The sequence below is a fragment of the Elephantulus edwardii genome, unplaced genomic scaffold (assembly GCF_000299155.1).
Source record: "Elephantulus edwardii isolate Elephantulus edwardi_28Jun2011 unplaced genomic scaffold, EleEdw1.0 scaffold00124, whole genome shotgun sequence".
Taxonomy (NCBI): Eukaryota; Metazoa; Chordata; class Mammalia; order Macroscelidea; family Macroscelididae; genus Elephantulus; species Elephantulus edwardii.
The window spans coordinates 4,219,809-4,241,578 of record NW_006399874.1 but is presented as its reverse complement, the minus strand read 5'-3'; the positions used below and the strand labels follow the sequence as shown (position 1 = coordinate 4,241,578).

Below are 21,770 nucleotides of genomic sequence, written 5' to 3'. Positions count from 1 at the left end.
CCCAGCCTCCCTCCCCGCCCCCCCCTCGCGCCGCCGCAATGCGCAGAGCTGGGCTAGCGTGAGCAGCCTTGCTCCCTGGGAGGGGTGCGCTCTGCTGCTGGCACTTAGTTCCTCAGCTCCTTGCCGCCCCCGCCCATCGTCTGCTGCCGCTCCTGGCCCCGCCATGGGGAATATGCCCTCCGCGGTGAAGCACTGCCTCAGCTACCAACAGCTGCTCCGAGAGCATCTCTGGATCGGGGACTCGGTGGCAGGGGCGCTCGACCCGGTGCAGGTACCACCTTTCAGCCCAGGGTATCCCCGCCCTCTGGAACACAGCTGCCAGGCAGGCGTCTCCCTTGTCGACCCTCTGGTGGCCCCCTACCCAAGGACTTAACACCCTCACTCAAGGGTCCTTCCTGTAGCATTTCTGTACTGTTAGGCCTCACCTTTTCCAATTTGCTTTGCCAATCATTTCTCCTCTGTGAGCACTCCTCAGACCCTTTTAGATCAGATCCTGTGAAATCCATTCTTGTGGTCATTTGCAGGTTGCCTATAGGAAATTATTTTTTCTTCTTTAGTTATTTTTCCTAGACATGATGCGTCATATTTTTATCTCAAGGCATGGTGCCCTTATTCCAAGTTTTCACCTAGCACTATGTAACAGACAACACATTTGTCATGAGGCAGAAAAATGAATGAAGTCACTGTGGAAGGTTAAGGGAGTGGACTAAATGGAGCTATCCATAGTGAACACTTAATTCACTCCTCACGTGTTTCTGTTCCAACAAACTGCTTGAAAAGATCATAAATAAATAACTGAGAGATTTCAAACTAAAATTTAATACCACGATTCCTGAAAGTTCGTGTTAAGATAATAGGAAACATAATAGGATCAGCATCCTCAAGATTTAATACACTTTTAATAAAAAATATGGGTAAATGAGAAAAACAAATGGATGTAAAGAAAGGGTTTCTTTTTTCCTTTTACAAAGCCTAAAATTAAAAAAAAGTCATTTATGTGAAAGTTAAGGCAAAAATGTTTTTTATGTAAAAGTTAAGGTAAAAAGTTAAGGAAGACGTGGAAGAATACTATGGGGTACTATGATAGCTTGAGTATTATGATTTTTTAAATGGTTGGATGTAAAAATGCTTCCTCATAGTTAATTTTTGGAACAAAATTTTATAGTATTTCACTTGATAGCCATGTTTTTAATATGATTGTGGCTCTAGAGAAGCTATTCTAATATTAGCTATTTATTTTCCCATAGTCCTACATACTCAATGCAATGAGGCAGAATATGAAATTATAATTCTAGCCTGACCAATTGAAATTAAGCATGTGTAGAGTCACCAAAAGATGTGGTAGCCCTCATTTCAAAAAAGATGGCCAAGATCATCCCAGGTGAGTAGACAATTATATGAGTAGAAGGAAAAGTTACTCTTGTTCTTTTTGCATATCTATTTATTTTCCCCTCTGTTCAATTTTTAACTTTCTCTTCTTTCGGTTCTTAAGTTTAATTTCCAGCTTGTTATGTAATCAAGAATCCCTAGCCTTTGTTCCTTAGGCCTGAGTCTTTTGTTCTTGCACGAATATTAAGTTTCTCCCGGATGGATGCCTGCCTTCTGATTTACACATTTTGTGGGTTTTGGGACAATGATGAGCTCAGACTGCTTGGGAGGATGTCTGCTTTTTCTTGTTGAGGTGTGAAGGCCTGTGAATGAAAATGATTAGGTACTGATTAAGGCATGTGAAGTATAGAATTTCAGGACATCCACCAGCCTAATGAAGAACTTTTGTTTTTTCTTGAAGAAAAAGAGTAACCTTTTCTAATTACTTTTTTTTTTAATTGCCAGCCACTTTGCTTGGGAAACTCCGTTTTATCATTCAAACCTAGCTTCAACTTACTTCCTCTGTCCAGCCTTTGTCTCCCTCCAGAATCAATGCTTACGCTACTATCTTCTTCTAGTGTTCTGTACATGATATTGTTTAAACCCATATGTTGAACTATAATGTCTTATACTTGAACCCCTATCAGCCATGACCCCTGACTCTCGACTGCAAGTACTTCCTTCTTTGACTTCTAACAGGTCTTTACTGCCTTAACCTCTACCTTTCTGATACCTCAGTCTCCTTGGCTGGCTTAATGACCTCTATCTGGTAGTTAAATTAGGTTCTTCATGGATGTTGACACTCCTCCTAGGGCTTCTTATTTACACACAAAGTTTCAGTTAGCAGTTGTTTATTAATGCCTTTCAGATATATATTCCCATTGCTCTCCTCAGCTCCAATCCTGATACCCAGCTGTTTACTTGACATCATTCCTTGAGTGTCTCAAAAGCAATTCAAGGTTAACATTTCCAAAGGTGAATTAATATTCTCCACTATTTCCTGTTATATACTTAATCGCCATACATACATTACTTAAAAAAACCCCAATTATATTTTATTTGTGATTTAAATGAAAGTTTACAGAAAATTTGAATTTTCATTCATTCATTGTTGCATTTTCCTCCATCCCCTTCTCTTTTCCCTCCCTCAGTTCATGTTCTTTTTTTAAAAAAAATAATATTCATTGTTGCACGCTGTACAGAGGTAACTTGTGGTTGCTGTGATGCTAAACACTGTGACACTGATGTGTCTAATGCGATAATGGCTGTCCATGGTGGACTGTGTTTGGTGGAACTTCCCAATTAAAACAACCCTGGAAGCACAAGTGGCACCCACTTCTGTAATAGCTTGCCTCCGGAAACTCTGTAAACTTGGAGAAACAATGTAAATTATACAAGTGTTCAGGTCTTTTGTTCATAGGGTCACTATGAGTCATTTAGGACTTGATGGCACTTAATGACAACAACACTGTTGCACAGTTTTCTCCCCCTCCCCCAGTCCTTCAGTCCTTTTTTGCAATATATCTCTTACTCTGGACCATTGTCTGATATATAATGCCTAATCGTATATTCTTTTTAAACAGCTCTGTCTCTCATCTACTCTAATAAAGTATTCATTATCTATTCATTCTTTCTCTATTCTCTTCACAACTGCACATGTCAATCCTGCTTCATTACAGTGGTATTATTATTCACAATAACAAATAGATGGAAACAACTCAAGTGCCCATCAACAAACAAATGGCTTGAAAAACTATGATATATTCATTCACACAATGGTAGACTATGCTGTTGTTGTTGATTGCTGTTTAGTTGAGTAAGGCTCATAGTGACTCCATGACCAAAAGCCCTAAGGCCTTTCTATAACTATCATCATTTCTCAGGTTCATAGAGTTTCCAGAGGCATGTGGTTTAAGAAATGGATGGAACTCCTGCTTCTAAACTTGTTTTACAACTGGGAGCTCCACCAAACACAGTCCACATTGGGAAACCATTCTGGTATTTAATACTTCAATGACACAAGGTTCAGCATCATAGCAAACCCAGGTTATTTCATACAGCACATTGACAAAGAGTGATGTTCAAAGTGGAAAAATGTTCCTCCAGATATAACAGCACTAGTCTCATTTAGCAGTTAAGTGTCATTATGTCGAACACGACTCATAGTGGTGATCTTTGCACAAAAGATCTGAACTCTGTTCTGTAATAACAATTTCTGTACATTTGTAGAGTTTATAGTTTATGCAGCACTGAAAAATAATGAGCTCATAAACCATTACACAACATGGGTGACCCTGGAGGACATTATTCTAGGTGAAATGTCTCAGTTTCAAAAACACGCATTCATTCTTGCAGGCTATAAACCAAGAACTCCCTCTTTTAATTTTCCACATGCCCTAGATGTCCCTGAATTCTTCAGTTTTTCAACTGAATTCTTCAACTCTTAAAGTTTTCTCAAATGCATCTGTTTTATCAACTGCTTTGTTATCACCAGTTTAAAGATGATGTTTTCTCTCATATGGACTCCTGTTTGCACTGGTATACTTACACTAGTCCCCTAACTGGTCTCCATGCATTCTGGGATCTGGAGACCAGAAAACCCTCATTAAACTTTCTTTAGTGCATGATTCATGCACTTAGGTATCCTCATCCCTTCTCCAAAGTCATATATGTGTGTGTGTGTATATATACATTCACATATACATATACGAATACATATACATATGCATATACGTATACATACACATATGCATATACATATACATATACATATACATATACATATTTGATGCATTTGAATTGTGATGTTAGAGAAGAGTATTAAATATACCATGAATTGCCAAAAAAACTAACAAAATTGTCCTGGAGGAAGTGCTATCAGGGTGATTCTTAGAGGCAAGGTTAATGAAATTTCATCTCATGTACTTTAGGAATATTATCTGGAGGATATTATCTTTAGAATAAGACACCTTGCTGGGAAAAGTTGTGGGTCAAAAAAAGAGAAGAAGACCCTCAATGAGGTGGATTGACATAGTGAGTGACTACAACAATAGACTTGTATATCATATAGCATGAAGATGGCACAGGATAGGGCAAGGTTCAGATCAGTTGTTTATGGTGGTGTTCTGAGTTGTAGTTTACTTGAGAATTGTTGTTGTTATGTGCCGTCGAGTTGCTTGCGACTGATAGCGACCCTATGTACAACAGCCCTAAACTCTGCTCTGTCCTGGGCTGATCATACTGTCTCTGACACACCCATCCCGATTACCCCAGTCACTGAATCAATCCACCTCATAGAGGGCCTTCCTATCCTGCGCTGTCCCTTCACCCTCTCGAGCATGATGTCCCTCTCCAAGGACCGGTCCCTCCTTACAACATGTCCAAAGTATGTTAGATGGAGCCTCAGAATCCTTGCCTCCAAGGAACCTCCCAGTTTGACCCTTTCCAGGATGAATCTGTTTGTTTTCCTAGCAGTCCATGGTACATTCAGTACTCTTCTCCAGCACTACAGCTCAAAGGTATTAATTCTCCTTCTAACCTCCTTAGTCATTGTCTAATTCTCTGATGCATAACAAGTGATAGCAAAGACCATGGCATATATCAGGCGCACCTTAATCTCCATAGAGACACTATTGCTCTTCAGTACTTTGGAGAGGTCCCTAACACAGACTTTCCCATGGCAATACATCTTTTAATTTCCTGGCTACTGGTGCAAAGAGTGTTAACTGTGGAGCCAAGCAAACTAAAGCTGTGAACAATCTCAATCTCTTCACCATCCATCCTGATGCTGCCAATTGGTCCAGTGGTGACTTGAGAGTACCAACCAATAATTCTCTCTCTTTACATATACAAACATACATATACATATTCCATATATGTGTACACATATAGGTATATATATATATGTTTATAGATATAGATGACATGGATATAGAGATAGATGATAGAAAGATAGATAGAAACATAGAAGGATAGATTATAGATGATAGATAGATAGATAGATAGATAGATAGATATTGTGTATCCAAAAGCTTTTTTATGGGAAAAGAATTGGTAATTAATTGCCTGTGCAATTAACTATCTCTGAAAGCTTGCTGGAGAGTCAACTATGAGTCAGTTGTTGTAAACAACAGCAAATATACATAAAATTAGTAAGAAGATGTTTTCTGTTTCAAATAGAAATATAATACTCCATGCCCCATCCCTGTTTTACAACCATCCGTGAATTTTGTCTCTTTTGGACTTTTAAAGAAAATTGGAATTTTAAAAAATAGAAAATAAGAATTAAAAGAAAATGTATTGAATGTCTCTGCAGCCTTAGATTATCTGCTTGCTCCATCTCTGCGACAACGTCTCAAACTACCTTCTCTTTTCCTTATTACTTCTGTCACAGTGACCTCCTTTGTAGTCAGTCTTCAGTCACTCTTATTCCCTGTGGAAAGAAGAGTTTTGCTTGTTTTCATCTCTTCTAGGAAGATGCCTTTCAATTAGTGTCCTTCAACTTCAGTGTTGTTTTCTGTGAAAATTTTCTAGAATCTTAAGACCTTAAGTCCTTATTACACTTTTCAGGTGCTCCGTGTCTCATTCTTTATATATAATGTTAATTATATATTATTTTCTTGTGATTTAAAAAAAATTAATCCTATGGAATAGACAAAAATGTCTTTTCTAGCTCATTAACTTTAATTTCCACCACCTATCTCTATGGTAATATACAAACCAGTTAGGTGAGCAAATCATAACAAAAATTGTTAGTTTATCCTGACAAGAGTATTGAACATATTGAACATACCATGGACTGCCAAGAGAGCAGACAGGTTTGTCCTCAAGAGGGTGAAACCAAGTTGCTTCTTGGAGGCAAGAATTTTTGAAAAATGTTTTATTATTATTGATTTTAATGAAAATTTACAGAGAGTTTGGATTTCCATTCATTTGGATTTTTCATTCATTCATCCATCCATCAGTTCATTGTTGTACTCTTCTTCCTGCCCATCTCCCCACCCCAGTTCGCTCTTCTCTTTGAAAAGTAAAGGAAAAATTCTTTTATTGTTTTACAATCCCTCCCCTCAGGTCCACTCCACTATGCAGCCTTTGTTCTGGACTCCTGTCGTGACAATAATGCCTAATTGGTTTTAAACAGTTTTCTTCCTCATTTGTTTCAATGCAGTATACATTATGGAACCCATCTTTCTCAGTCTCCCCCCAACCCTGATGTCAGTCCTGTTTTACAACAGTGACAGTATGCAGTATTTGTCCTTTTGTGACTGAGATATTTCACTCAGCAGAATGTCTTCCAGGGTCACCCATTTTGAATAATATTGCATGAGTTCCTTGTTTTTTAGTGCAGCGTAGTCTTCCATTGTGTGACTCTACAACCAGGAGAAGATAAAATAGATGAATGGTACCTTCTAAGAAGGCAAGGATTTTGAAGCTCTGTCTCACATACTTTAGGTGTGTTGCCAGGAGATGTCCTTGGAGAAGGACATCATGCTTAGAAGGATGGAGGGACAACACAAGAGAGCAAGACCCTGGAGGAAATAGATTGACGCAGTAACTAGGGTAAAGGGGTAGGTGTGTCGGAGACAGTGAGATTGGTTCAGGATAGGACAGGGTTCAGAGCTTTCTGCATAAGGTTGCTATGAGTTGCAAGTGCCTGGACAGCACATAACAAACAATAAAGCGTTTAAATTAAGACCATTGGCAACAAAGGTAGTAATGTTATTACTATCAAGGAAGAAGAAGCTGATAGTTAAGCTTAAATCCTCTGGACTAGAGTTTCATGCACCAGTCAGACTGGGACCTACTAGAGGTTCTCAGCTACAGCAGAGAACCAGAGACTGACATGAGACAGAGCTAACATAGCATTGTTACTTCATGGAATCAGAGTCAGGGACCGTAGGCCAGGCTTGCTAGAGAACGAAGGGAGATCTCATAGTTAGCAGGACCAGGAGAACTTTGTAACATTGACCTAAACCACAAGGCTAAAGGTCAAATGACCTGCGGTCACATTTGGGGAGCTGTCTTTTTTTTTGGGGGGGGGAGCTGTCTTGACTAAGGAATTGTACCCTGCTGCCAACATAGGTTGTAACGTATTTTCTTTCCCAATAAACCTTATAACCTTAAGTATGGTTTTGGAAATCTGTGTAGCCACTACAACAGATTACAGACCTACTTGCAAAGGGATTTTGTGTATTAGGAAGTTTGAGGATGGTGCAGGATAGAATAGTGTTCAGATATTTTTTTCATAAGATTGGTATGAATTAGTTGTACAAAGTATTCAGTGACACCTCACAACAGCTAACAACAATGGAGTAGTATAATTGGTGTTGGAATTAGTAGAACTAAAGAGTAGAGACCACATTTGACCTTATGGGATTTGATTTTATATTGTAGATATTGTTGATTTGGTGCAGCCCCGACTTGTGGATTCCATAAAGGTCAGAAACACAGCTGTCTCCATTCCCCTAAATAATTTTTATAAATCCCTGACCATGCTCAAATTCCATATAAGTAATTTATTATGGAATACATAGAACCTAGCAGAATTCCTTATGGTTTGGGTAGCCAGTTTATATACTGACTATATGCTTTATATACTTGTTGGATGAATAAATGAATCCTTATCATTTTGGGCTATAATCAGCTTATGGTTGGGGTCCATTACATTATACTTAGAATTCTTCATGGTTAGAGACATTTATTGGCACATTGCATGATCATGATAAATGTTAGTTAAGTGAATGATGAAATGGTGAGAATGTGGGCATGGTGGCAAGAGTTTAATCTTAATGCTTAAAGATGTGTAAAAGGTGTTACTATTTATGGTTCATCTAATTGTCTTACAAAATATAATTTTGCTTTGATGGGGAAGAGAATTGAAAAGGGATTATGTAAACTTGGAGAGACAACACACAGTTTACCCTGTTCTCTACTGTTGGATCTGTCAGGCAGAGTGATGGTCCTGGCTGTGATTAGAAACTATTTGGTTGCAGCTGGGCCAGGCACAGTGTGAGGCCTGTGCTCCTACTCTTGTTATTCCCATCCAGTTGACTCCAACTCATAGTGATTCTATGTACAAGAGATTTTTCCTCATCCTCTGCTATCCTTACAGTGAACTCTGTACTTTGTATAAAGGTGAAGGTAGTATGGGAACAAAACTGCTGATTATTGCACTTTCTGTGCCCATTCAGTTCATCTTAGTCATCTTTGCAGACCTTCTACTTTTCCAGGCATGATGTCCTTAGCCAAGGGCTGACCTCTCCAGATCAAATGTCCAAAATATGTGAGATGAAGTTTTGTCATCCATCCATCCATCCATCCATCCATCCAAGGAGGAATCTGGATGGACTTCTTCCAAAACAGATTTTATTGTCATTTTGGCAGTCCATTGTATATTTCATACTCTTTACAGGCACCACATTTTGAAGGTGCCATTTCTTCTTTGGTATTCCTTATTCATTGTCAAACTTTCACAAACAGTGAAACAATTGAAGATACCACGCATTGAATCAGGAGCACTTTCGTTTTTAATCTGATATCCTTGTTTTTTAGCAAGTGTATAGAAGTGGAGGCAAAATGAAAAGAGCAAAGCTTGCCCTCTATTACTGTCACAAAGAACAATCCCCGTTAGCAACATCCACAGAACAAAACCAACTTCTATAAGGTCAGACATGGCCTCCGTGATCCCACATCTACTTCTAGTAATTCTAACATCAGACATACCATTCTACTACAGTATTCAAAATCCATTGCAATGGCCACAGAACAATATTCCTGGTTATGAGATTTATTAGAGCAGTTAACAGGTTACAATTCAGGTTGACAACAGGATATACATTCTCAGTTCAAATAACTTTTCAAGTGTGGCTGCAAGTCCTTTGATCTTCAGCTTCAGGGCTTGGGTACTTTCAGAGTTCCCTTAGTCTTGCTAATTATAATGTCTTCCCTCAGTTTCCCAGCATGGTTGAGGGAAGGCCCCTGGTTCTGGCTCCATGATGTGGCTGTCTCAAGTCAGCTCTCCCTTACCTGTGTCTCGTTCTATGCTTAGGCTGTCGCTGCTCTTGTGGGTCTTGGTATAACAGGGGAAAGAATCTGTCCTTAAAGAATGTGCACTTTAGTCTCTACTTCCTTTTCCTTGCTGGTTGAGAGATTCCAAGCTTTGCTGTTTAATCCACTCAGTTTAACTTGCTGTGCTGTACAAAAAGAATCGATCCCTTAATAATTATTTTATTCACACCCCGTTTCAAATTATTACCAAGTCATACTATGGAAGGTCAAAGCTAGTGGAGCAATAAGCCCATGACACCACAGCAACATAAACAAGTATTTGTTTAAAGTACACTGAAGGCAGTACATTGACATGGATTAGAAGAGGTTCTATGTTGGTAGTAGAAAAGCAGAAACCTAGACTTTGTCTATTACAAAATTATTTTATTCTTTTCTGCAGACATAAACTTCAATAGCCCTTAGATTGTCAGTCCATTTATTAGAGACAGTGATATTTACCTATTATCAGGTTGAAATGAAATAGTGTGTACATGTATGTACAATACTTACTTATCCCAAAACACTTAGTTGTGTTAATGTGAAACATACATAGATCAAGAAGTTGTTTTAATAAGAGAACACTACATAGTTTAAAATCAGAGAAAGTGCATCATGGTGGTATCCTCTCTCCATACCATTGCAATCTGTATGCTGAGCAAATCACTCGATAAGCCTGACTTTATGAAGAAGAAAGTCACATCATGATTGGAGGAAAACTTGTCAACAACTTTCATTATGCAGATGACACAAACTTATTTGATGAAAGTGAGGAGCAGTTGAAGTGATGCAGAAGATCAAAAAACATAGCCTTCAATATGGATTACATCTCAGCATCAAGAAAACAAACAAACAAAACTCTCACCACTGGACCAATAAGCAACACTATGGTAGATGGAGAAAAGATTGACACTGTCAAAGAATTCAACTTACTTGGATCCACAATCAACACATTTGGTCTAGCAATCAGGAGATGAGGGTGTGTATTGCATTGGTAAGTGCAATCAAGGACCTCTCTCAATTACTGAGGAGCCCTGATGTTAGTTTGAAGAATAGGGTGTATCTAATTCAGGTCATGGTTTTTTTCAGTCACTTCCTATACAGCTTAGAGATAGATAATGAATAATAATGACAGAAGAAGAATCAATGCCTTTGAGTTGTTAGAGAAGAGTACTGGATATCTGATAGATTGCCACAAAACAGATATATTTGGATAAAGGAGCCAGTGTGCTTTTTGGAGGCAAAGGCAACACAGTTTTGCCTCACATACTTTGGTATGTTGTGAGGAGAGACTTTTCCTTGGAGGGGGTCATCATGCTTGGAAAGGTAGAGTGTCAGGTAATGAGAGGAAGTCCTCAACAATATGGATTGACAAAGTGACTGAATCAATAGGCTCAAGTACTTTAGAGATGATGAGGTTGACACAGACTAGAACAGGATTCATATCTGTTGTTCCTAGAGTTGCTACAAATCATTCTTGATTGGACAGCACCTAACAATAGCAACAAAATATGTGTTATTGTTATTATGTTCCATTGAGTTGCCTGTGATTTATAATAGTTCATCATAGCTCTGAACCCTGCCCTATCCTGAGCCAATCTCATTGACTCTGACACATATACCCTTATTGCCTGAGTTACTGTGTCAGTCCATCTCATATGGGGGCTTCCTCTCCTGCACTGTCCCTTCACCTTTACAAGCCTGGTGTCCTTCTCCAAGGACTGTTCTCTCTGGCAGCATGCCTCCAAAGTGCAGTTTGATTTGACTCTTTCTAGGACAAACCAGTTTGTTCTCTTGGCCATGCTTTGTGGTTTTGGAGTCTCTTTCCTCTTCAAATAAACTGCTGCTAATTGCCTTTTCTTTCTCTTTGAAAAAGGAATTTCTGTATTGTAATTGCATTAAACATTTAAATTGCTTTTGGTAAGATTGCAATTTTTGCCTAGTGGTAAGAAGCTGCACTGCAATTTTGAAGGCACATAGTACAAATCCACCAGCAACTCCACAGGGGAAGGAGGGACAGTATCCTCCCACGCAATTAACTGCCTCTGAAAACCTGCTGGAGGGTCAGATGTGGATTATTTCCAACTCGATGATACACAACAGCAACGGTTACGTTTAGTCCCAAGGCTCTTAATTTGTGGTTGGTTTTTGTAAATAAACGGTATGGATTTTTAATTTCCTTCTCTGTGTTTTGTTATTGTAGAGGGATCACACTGACTTTTGTATATTTCATCTTCTAACTTGCCAGTCTAATAGATCTAAAAGATTTGTTAAATTCGTGTACACTAGCCTCTGCCGATCTAGATTCCTCTTATTTCCTTTTCTTGCCCGAGTGGGGAAAATTGGCGTCCATGTGTGGTCCCTGTTTGCAAGGAGAATGTCTTTAGTTTTTCTCCATTAAGAATGATTGCAGCTCTTGGTTTTGCCTATGTTCTTTTCACTATATTGAGGAAATTCGCTTCTATTCCTATATTGCTGCGTGTTTTAATAAAGAAGGTGTGCTTAAAATCCAACAAAGATTTGGCAAAGTTTTGAGCATCAGTTGACAGTATCATGTAGTTCTTGCTCTTTGCTTTGTCAATGTGATTAATTACGTTGATTATGTTTTTTATGTTGAACCTTCCTTGCGTACCTATTATTAATCTCATTAAATCATTATGATTTTCTTAATGCATTGTTGGATTCTTTTGACGAGGATTTTGTTAAGGAATAAAGCAGGGTTCAGAGCTGTTGTACATAGTGTCACTGTGAGTCACTAGTGACTTGACGGCACTTAACAACAACAACATTCTTGAGAAATAGTGGTCTGTAGTGTTGTGGGGTTTTTTTTATATATAATGTTTTTGCTTGGTTTTGGTATCAGGGTTTCATAGAATGACTCTGGAAGTGTTCCTTCTTTCACTGTTTTTTATATAAAATTGGTGGAAGATAATTTTTGAATGTTTGGTAGAATTTAGATGTGAAGCCATATGGGCAGGGACTTTTGCTGTGGGAGAGTGTTTTTTAGGACCTGCTCAATTTCTTCTTTTGGTATGAATTTGTTCAAGTGTTCTACATCTATGTGTATAAATCTTGGTAGGACATGCGTTTCAAGGAATTTGTCCATTTTTTCTTGGTTTTCAAATTTATCAGAGTGGAGCTTTTCTTGCTATTCTGATATTATCAATTTGATTTCATCTGGTTCTATTGTGATACCTTCTATAATTTTTATTTTAGTTATTTGTATCATCTCCTTCTTTTCTTTTGTTTAGTTTGCCAATGGTTAGACTAATGACCTTTTGCTCTCTCTTGATGGATGATACATTTGGGGTCATCCCATAATTCATCTGATCTTTGATCATTAGTGTTCAATACCTCAAGCCGATTCTGGAGATGAATTTTACATTCAGGTGAAGTAAACTCAAAACCATATTTTGATTCTTATGGATTGTTTTATTTTTTTAATGTCAACTTGAACTTGCACATTTGCACCTGGCCTGGCTTTTACTACTAATATTGACTTCTCCGATGATTCTTTGCAGATGTTGTCAAACTGTTTTCTACGTAGTCCATCAGGTGAAGTCCATGTGCAAAGTTACTTTTTGTGTTTCTTAAAAACAAGTGTTTTGGGCTTGTGTTCTGTTTTATTTTTATTGGTTGACTTACAAAGTTCAGTGTACATTGCATTTCATACTGTTCATTGACACTGTATTTTATACAATCATCTCATGCATCATGTTTCATAAAACCTGTCATCATTGAACCTTGCCTATCAGTACTCTGTCTTTTTGCCTGATCCTTCCCTTTTCCTTGTCCTCCTTCCTCCACCCATCAAACTGTGTAACCTGTGGTTTTACCCCTACCTATCCTCACCTCTCTGTCCCTTTTGAGTGGCTATCTGTGTTTTAATATTTATCTTTCTATTTGTACAATAATTGTCTTATGCGGTATTTGTCCATATGAGACTGAGTTCATTCAGCACAATGCTCTCCAGCCTCTCCCAAGTTACATAATAATTTTCAAAATCATTAGTATTCCATTGTGTGACTGTATCACAGTTTCTCAATCCATTCAGTTGTGGTTGGATATTTGGGTTGTTTCCACATTCTTGTGATGGCTATTAATGATGCTATAAACACTGGTGAATAAATCTCTGTAAAAATTAAGTATTTTTTTAAAGATAATTTTTATTTATTTATTCTTTTTATGTGTGTACTTTCAAATTGGATCTGACTGGTACAGGAGGCGATTGTTCCTCCTTCTTCAGCAGAGCATCTGGTGGATTTGAACCGCGCACCTCTGGGATTGCAAGGCAGTTTCCTACCACTAGGCCACCAGAACTCACCAATTAAGTATTTTTAAGGAATAAATTATTGTATATACCAAATTCAATTGTTTGATATACACCTGCTTTTTTATTTCCAAGACCAAATTTTCCAACTATCATTTCTTCCTTTTGTTTCCAACTTTTGCGCTCTAGCCACCAGAAATTAATAACGCATCTCAGTTGTATCCTTGGTTACCTTTGGACTGTGAAAGCTGGTAGATATTCTCAATTTCCTCCCCTTTGGTTTTTTTGTTGGTTTACGGCATAAGAAGCCCCCAACAAAACCCAAACACCCCCCCCACACACACACCCACACACCCACAAAGGACAAATATCTCAAAAGAGGATGGAAGCCAGAAAAAACCCTAAATTAGGCATCAGTTTTATTTTATTTTTGTCATTTAATTGTAGTATAATTTTTACTCTCTGAGTCCTCCAAATATTTCTTAATTTGATTTTAAACATTATCATAATTATGCATGTAAGTATAGCTTATTATCATAATTATGCAGCTAAGGAAAACTTACTTTCTATTTCTCTTGCTATAAATCGCAGTACTTCCTACATGTATCTTTAATACTTGTTGGCTTTAATCACTTTTTGAACTATTCAACCATTTTCTCGTTAAATATAGCTTTGGTCTAGTTTTTGTATCTACTATTTATACATAGGGAACTCTGGTGAAACATTCTTCTAGGTTGTATAGCCCTGGTCTGTCCATTTGCTGTACAGAGGGAACTCCTGGCTGCTGTGATGCTAAACACTGTGACATTGATGTATCAACTGCAGTAATGGTTACCCCTGGGGGACAGTGTTTGGTGGAACTTTCCAATTAAAACCAGCTTGGAAGCAGGAGTGGCATCCACTTCGGAAATAGCTTGCCTCCAGAAAACCTATGAACCGGGAGAAACGATGAAAGTTATAGCGTTCAGATTTTTCGTTTGTAGGTTCGCTATGAGTTGGCTATGACTCGGCAGCACTTAAAAACAACAACAGGCTCTCTGCTCCTCGTCGATCCAGATTGCCCTCTCTTCTTGTGCAGCCTCAGCCACATCCCTGAGACACGATGGTGAAGGTCGGAGTAAATGGATTTGGCAGTATTGGGTGCCTGGTCACCAGGGCTGCTTTTCACTCTGGCAAAGTAGATATTGTTGCCATCAATGACCCCTTCATTGACCTCAACTACATGGTCTATATGTTCCAATATGATTCCACCCATGGCAAGTTCAACGGTACTGTCAAGGCTGAGAATGGGAAGCTGATCATCAATGGGAAAGTTATTACTATCTTCCAGGAGCGAGATCCCACCAACATCAAGTGGGGTGGTGCTGGTGCTGAGTATGTTGTGGAGTCCACTGGTGTCTTCACAACCTTGGAGAAGGCTGGGGCTCACTTGAAGGGTGGTGCCAAACGGGTAATAATCTCTGCTCCTTCTGCTGATGCCCCCATGTTTGTGATGGGCATGAACCATGAAAAGTATGACAACTCTCTCAAGATTGTCAGTAATGTCTCCTGCACCACCAGCTGCTTGGCTCCCCTGGCCAAGGTCATCCATGACAACTTCGGCATTGTAGAGGGACTCATGACCACAGTCCATGCCATCACTGCCACCCAGAAGACTGTGGATGGCCCCTCTGGAAAGCTGTGGCGTGATGGCCGTGGAGCTGCCCAGAACATCATCCCTGCATCTACTGGCGCTGCCAAGGCCGTGGGCAAGTTCATCCCTGAACTGAATGAGAAACTTACTGGCATGGCTTTCCGTGTCCCCACCCCCAATGTGTCAGTTGTGGACCTGACCTGCCGTCTGGAGAAAGCTGCCAAATATGATGACATCAAGAAAGTAGTAAAGCAGGCATCAGAAGGGCCCCTCAAGGGCATTCTGGGATACACTGAAGACCAGGTTGTCTCCTGTGACTTTAATAGTGGCACCCACTCTTCCACCTTCGATGCTGGGGCTGGCATTGCCCTGAATGACCACTTTGTCAAACTCATTTCCTGGTATGACAATTAATTTGGCTACAGCAACCGGGTGGTTGACCTGATGGTTCACATGGCCTCCAAATAATAAGATCCCCTTGGACCACCAGCCCCAGCAATAGCACTAGGAGAGAGAGAGAGACCCTCAGCTGCTGGGGAGTCCTCGCCCCAACTTGATCCTCCCACACACTGAGAATCTCACATCCTTGACACAAGTTTCCATCAAATCCCCCTGAGAAAGGGGAGGGGCTTGGCGAGCCCATCTTGTCATGTACCATCAATAAAGTACAATGTACTCAGCCAAAAAAAAACAAAACAAAAAATCAACAACAACAACAGTGGCCCAAGAGTTTTACTGCCTTTGAAAACTTGCAAGAGGGTCAACTAGGTGGGTTTCAACTCTATAGTACACAACAACAACAACATGTTTGTATGTATAGTTTAAATAATTTTAGACTTCTTATCTGTATCCTAATGCTATATTTTAGTACTCTTTCCTGGGTTTTCCATCTTTTCTTGTTTTAGGCATTCGGAATGTTTTCACTTTATTTAGTTCCATTTCCCTAATTCTCTCTTTAGCTTTTTTTTCTAATTTTGTTATATTTTTTCTTTATTTTAATTACTATATTCTGGGGATAAAGAATTTTAACAGGACAATTTTGTAATTTTCCATTCACTTCTAGAATTCTTCATCTTGTACATTTCTTGAATGTTTTTATAATTTCATTATTTTAAACTTTGTATCTATAATTTCTATGTACAAATCTCCAGTGGGTCATGTATATTCTTATCTGTATTGTTGTTGAAAAAAAGAATATTTTTAATATACTATTATAAATGAAATTGTGTCCTTAACTTCATTTCATATTTCTCATTGATAGTGTATTAAACTCAACTGATTTTGTTTGTTGACTTTGTACACTGAAGCTTTGCTAAATGTATTAGCTCTTAAAAGTTCTCTTGCATTAAAGCTGAACACCGTGATACTGATGTTACTGTCACATGCGTTAATGGTTACCCATGGTGGACAGTGTTTGGTGGTGCTCCCTGATTAAAACAAGCTTGGAAGCAGGAGTGGCTTGCACTTCTGTAATAGCTTGCCTCCGGACACCCTGTGAACCTGGGGAAAGGATGAAAGTCACACTAGTGTTGAGGACTTTCGTTCATAAGGTTGCTATGAGTCACCTTTGACTCGAGGGCACTTAACAACAACAGTAACATATAGGATCATGTCATCTGCAATATAGAGATGCTTCTTCTTTTCCAATTTAAATACCTCTTATTACAATGTCTTACTGCTCTGTCTGGACCTCCTATTCTGTTTTGAAAGTTCAGGTTCTAATAATGAAGAGTGCTATCTCAGGATCAGAAGTCTCATCATCTTTTCTATTCTTTCTCTGTTGTCTTCATAGTCTTTTTATTTTCTGAAAATAATTGCTCTTTCACATTTACTTTATTATTTCACTTTATCTGTCTCCTTTTTTCTATTGACTTTTTCAGTTTATTCATTTTCTCCAGCAAACTTCAAATGGTATTCTAGTGAAATATTGTCTGCAATTTGTTGTCAAATAATTTAACAAATATATAAATTAAAAAAACACATGTGACACAATTTTAACACTCAGCAAATGAAATGAAGACAAGGGCTGAGGGTCTAATGGTTTATCATAGTCGACAGCATATGTTGGGTGTGTCTTAAGTGGTTCAGCAGTTTATCTACTTGCTGTACTGAATAACTTGGGGTTGCTGTGATGGGAGCACTGTGTCATAGTTGTGCCAAATACGATAATGATTACCCATCAAGGACAGTGTTTGGAGGAGCTTCCAGATTGATTCAGGTTAGGAAGCAGATGTGGCATCCACTTCCTAAACCAGATGCCTCTGGGAACTCTATAAATATAAAGAAATGATGTTAGTTATAGAACAGAGTTCAAGTCTTTTGTTCATAGGATCACTGTGAGTTATATTCAACTTGACAATACTTAATCACTGCTAAGTGAGACTAGTATTGTTATTTTTTCTTCAGAACATTCTTTTACTTTGTACATCATTCTTTGTCAATTTGCTGTACTGAAGTAACTTGGTTTGCTGTGATACTGAACCTTGTGCCACTGGGGTGTCAAATGTTATAATGGTTTCCCTAAGTGGACAGTGTTTGGTGGAGCTCTCAGTTGTAAAACAGGTTGGAAGCAGGAGTGACATACACTTCCTAAACACATGCCTATCGAAACTCTATGAACATGGAGAAACAACGGTACTTATAGAAAGACATTAGGGCTTTTGTTCATAGAGTCACTGAGTCATATTCGGCTTGACAGCAACCAACAATACCAATGTTGTTGTTATTATATGCTCTGGATCTGAACTCTGCCCTTTTCTGTGCCATCCTCATCATCCCTGATATATTTGAGCCCATTACGACAGTCACTGTGTCAGTCCATTGTGTTGAGAGTCTTCCTTTCTTTCACTGACCTTCTTCCTTTCCGAGCAGGATGTCCTTTTCCAAGAATTGGCACCACCTACATGCCACCAACAATGGACTCAAAATATGTTATAGGAAGTTTCACTTTCCTTACTTCCAAGAAATATGCTGGTTGTACCTTACCCAAGACCTGTTTGTTCTTTTGGTAGTATATGGGATATCCAGTGTTCTTTATCACCACAGCTCAAAGTCATCAAGTTGTCTTCTATCATTCTAATTCATTGTCTAACTTTCAAAAGTTTAGCAAGAAACTAAAAAGGGCATGATTTGAATCAAGTACACCTCTATCTTTAAGTGGATGTTTATTAGTCCTTTGGAGATGTTCTTGCCACCAGATTTTCCCAGAGCAATGTCTTTTGATCTTCTGACTGCTGGTATCAAAGGTGTTGATTGTGGATCCAAGCAAGATGAAATACTTGACAATTTCAATCAGTTTTCCATCTATCATGATGTTGCCTCTTGGTCTAGTAGTGAGAATTTTTGGGTTTTTAGGGTTCAGATGTAATCTATATTAAAGACTTTGTTCTTTAATCCTCTATAGCAGTTGTTCTAAGCCCTGCTCACTTTCAGAAAGTAAGGCATTGCCATCTGCATAGCATAAGTTGTTAGGTGCTGTCGAGTCATAGAAGACTCATAGCGACCCTATGAACAAAAGACCTGAGCACTTTTTAAAGAGTTTCTGGAGGCAAGCCATTTTTGGAAGTGGATGCCACTCCTGCTTCCAAGCTTGTTTTAATCTGAAAGCTCCACCAAACACTGTCCACCATGGGTAATCACTATCACATCAACGTCATGTCACAGTGTTTAGCATCACAGCAACCACGAGTTACCTCTCTACAGCAATGTACAGACCAGTGCTATATCACCTAGAAGAATGTTCCATAAAAAAACCCCAATTTGAACCAAGCCTGAGGGCTGCAGATTAAAATCACCCACCTTGGGCTTGGTTGCATAACTTTCTGTCCACTAGGCCAACGTAGCTCTCTCTATGTTGTTGTTGTTGTTAGGTGCCATTGAATTGTAGATAACTCATAGTGACCCTATGAATGAAAGATCTGTGCACTGTAGTTGATGAATTTTCCTCCATTCCTGTTGGCACATTCTTCTTTATAATGTTCAGATTTGCAAATTATTTGTTCAATAGAGATTGAATAGGTATGGAGAAAGGATACAACTCTGTATGCTTAATAAGCTTTTATTACATGCTTGACATCCAGTAAGAGTAATTGTAGCTGTTATTTGAAGTTCATTAAATTTGAAGAATATTTTTCTCCAAAATATTTATTTTCTCAAAAATATTTCTTTATGATATTTTTCTCAGAAAGTTTTTTTTTTACTTGTTGGAAGCATTCGGTGCAGGAGTGTTTAGTTGAGCCATTCAATAGGTTAATTTTGAAGGAAGGCTTACATCACAAGTGAGAGCCTGTTTTTTGTTGTTTTTTTTCCCCTTCAGTTTCACTTTTCAGCTTATAATTTTTCACAGATCCTAATGGAAGATCTTGGTGTTACTAGGGACTTTTCTCCTTGTTCTTAATACAAGGTTGTGAACTTATTTGGAGCTTTAACACCCTTTTTAGACTCTCAGGTGCTAGTATGGAATTGTCAAATGTCTAAAGAGGAAAAGAATTCCAACTTTGGGGCATACTGCTTTGTGTTCTGCATCTGTACTGGTCTCTGAAGTCTTCATTCCTTTTGCAGATTTTAAAGCTGTCAGTCAAATGATTTTGTAAATATTTTATCCAACTTCCTTAGCTATTTTCAGTAAGACCTTGTTCTGTGCAAACTCATCTGTCATTGTTAAACAAGAAAAAAACTTGTATAATTTGGAATGTAATGATATAAATTTTTAATTTAATTGAAATTTTGAAAGGGTACTCATTTTCTGTATTGTAAGACTGTGATCCAAATTAATATGACAAATATTTAGCATGACAATTAAAGCAAAAAATAAGTGTTTCATTGAAAAATAATTATTTTTGCAAAGTCTGAATTCCGCTGATTTTCAATATGAAAGAAAATTGTAAAAGATAGTTAAAATTTTTAAAACTACGTGAAAAAGAGATCTAGTGCCCCAGTGGGTAAGGAGTTGTGCAAGTTGTTATTGTTGTTATGTGCCATTAAGTCACTTGTGACTCATAGCAACCCTATGTACAATAGCCCTATCCCTTGCCAATCTTATTGACTCCGACATACCTATCTGCACTACCCCCATGATGGAATCAATCCATCTCTAGTTACTCTGAGGGAAGAAAATAGACAGTCTCTTCATTTGCAAATTATAGCCTCTATAAACCTGCTGGAGGGCCAGCTATGAGTAGGTTCAATCTTGAAAGCATATAACAAATATGAAAGGTAATATTATGCTCAACTTTAGAATGCCTTTAGATTACTATCCTATGACTTAGTGGTATTCAGTACAATTTACCAGATTAATAAATGATTAATAAATGGATCATTGAAAGATTAAGTAGTTTATTATATATTTTCTCTGCTGAGATAAACTTACTTCAAATCATTTTGTGGCTATAATGTTGGAAAAAGTTTTTTCAGCAATCTTTTCTTTCTATTCTTACTTTTTGTTTTTCCTCATTTAATTTCTGACTCTCTCTTTTCCTATAACTAGATGTTGTTGTTGTTATTAAGTGTTGTCTAGTCATAGGCAATTCATAGCGACCCTATGAATGAAAGACCTGAACACCTGAATAACTGTCATTGCTTCTCCATGTTCATGGAGTTTCTGGAGGCAAGCTGTTTCGGAAGTAGATGCCACTCCTGCTTCCAAGCTTGTTTTAATCTGGGAGCTCCACCAAACACTGTCCACCATGGGTAAGCATTCTCACATTTGACACATCAGTGTCACAGTCTTCAGCTTCACAGCAACCATGAATTACCTCTGTACAGCAAGGGAACAGACCAGAGCTATATGACCTAGAAGAATGACTTTAAAAATTCTGGTATACTTGATTTTTACTATTGTTATTGTTCATGTTAGGTGTTATTATGGAGTGAACTCCACCTCATAGAGACCCAGTAAATAACACAATGTTGCCTATCCTGCATCATCCTTGTGATCTCTGATATACTTCCTGATATACTTGAGCCCTTTGCTATCATCACTGTTATCATTCCATCTTGTAAGGACCTTACTCTGTTTCTCTGACCCTCCACTTTCACAGCATAGTATCTTTTTGTAAGAACTGACCCCTCCTGACAATATTCCTAAAGTATGTGAAATCTACTTATTTATGAGTTTATAAAATATATTATGTAAGTTTGTCCCTTATTTCTGTGTGTATATGTTTGAAGCTATATGTGTAGGATCATATGTTGTTGTTGTTATGTGCCGTCGAGTCGTTTCCGACTCATAGCGGCCCTAAACCCTGCTCTATCCTGCGCCAACCTCACCGCCTCTGACACACCCATCCTGATTACCCCAGTCGCCGAATCAATCCATCTCATAGAGGGTCTTCCCCTCCTGCGCTGTCCCTCCACCCTCCCAAGCATGATGTCCCTCTCCAAGGACCCGTCCCTCCTGGCAACATGTCCAGAATATGTCAGATGAAGCCCCAGAATCCTTGCCTCCAAGGAGTAGCT

General features: G+C 38.5%; 1 protein-coding gene across 2 annotated transcripts in view; it reads left to right on the top strand.

The window, feature by feature from the left end:
- The first annotated feature begins 134 nt into the window (after positions 1-134).
- The window catches only part of HMGCLL1 (3-hydroxymethyl-3-methylglutaryl-CoA lyase-like 1), a 257,324-nt gene continuing 235,688 nt past the window's right edge, over positions 135-21,770 (top strand). The window contains exon 1 of one of the 2 annotated variants that reach the window (XM_006893138.1): positions 135-271. In XM_006893138.1, coding sequence (XP_006893200.1) covers positions 164-271 — 108 coding nt within the window. In that variant the 5' untranslated portion in view covers positions 135-163. The remainder of the gene's footprint in view (positions 272-21,770) is intronic. The other variant, XM_006893139.1, reaches the window with a different exon arrangement.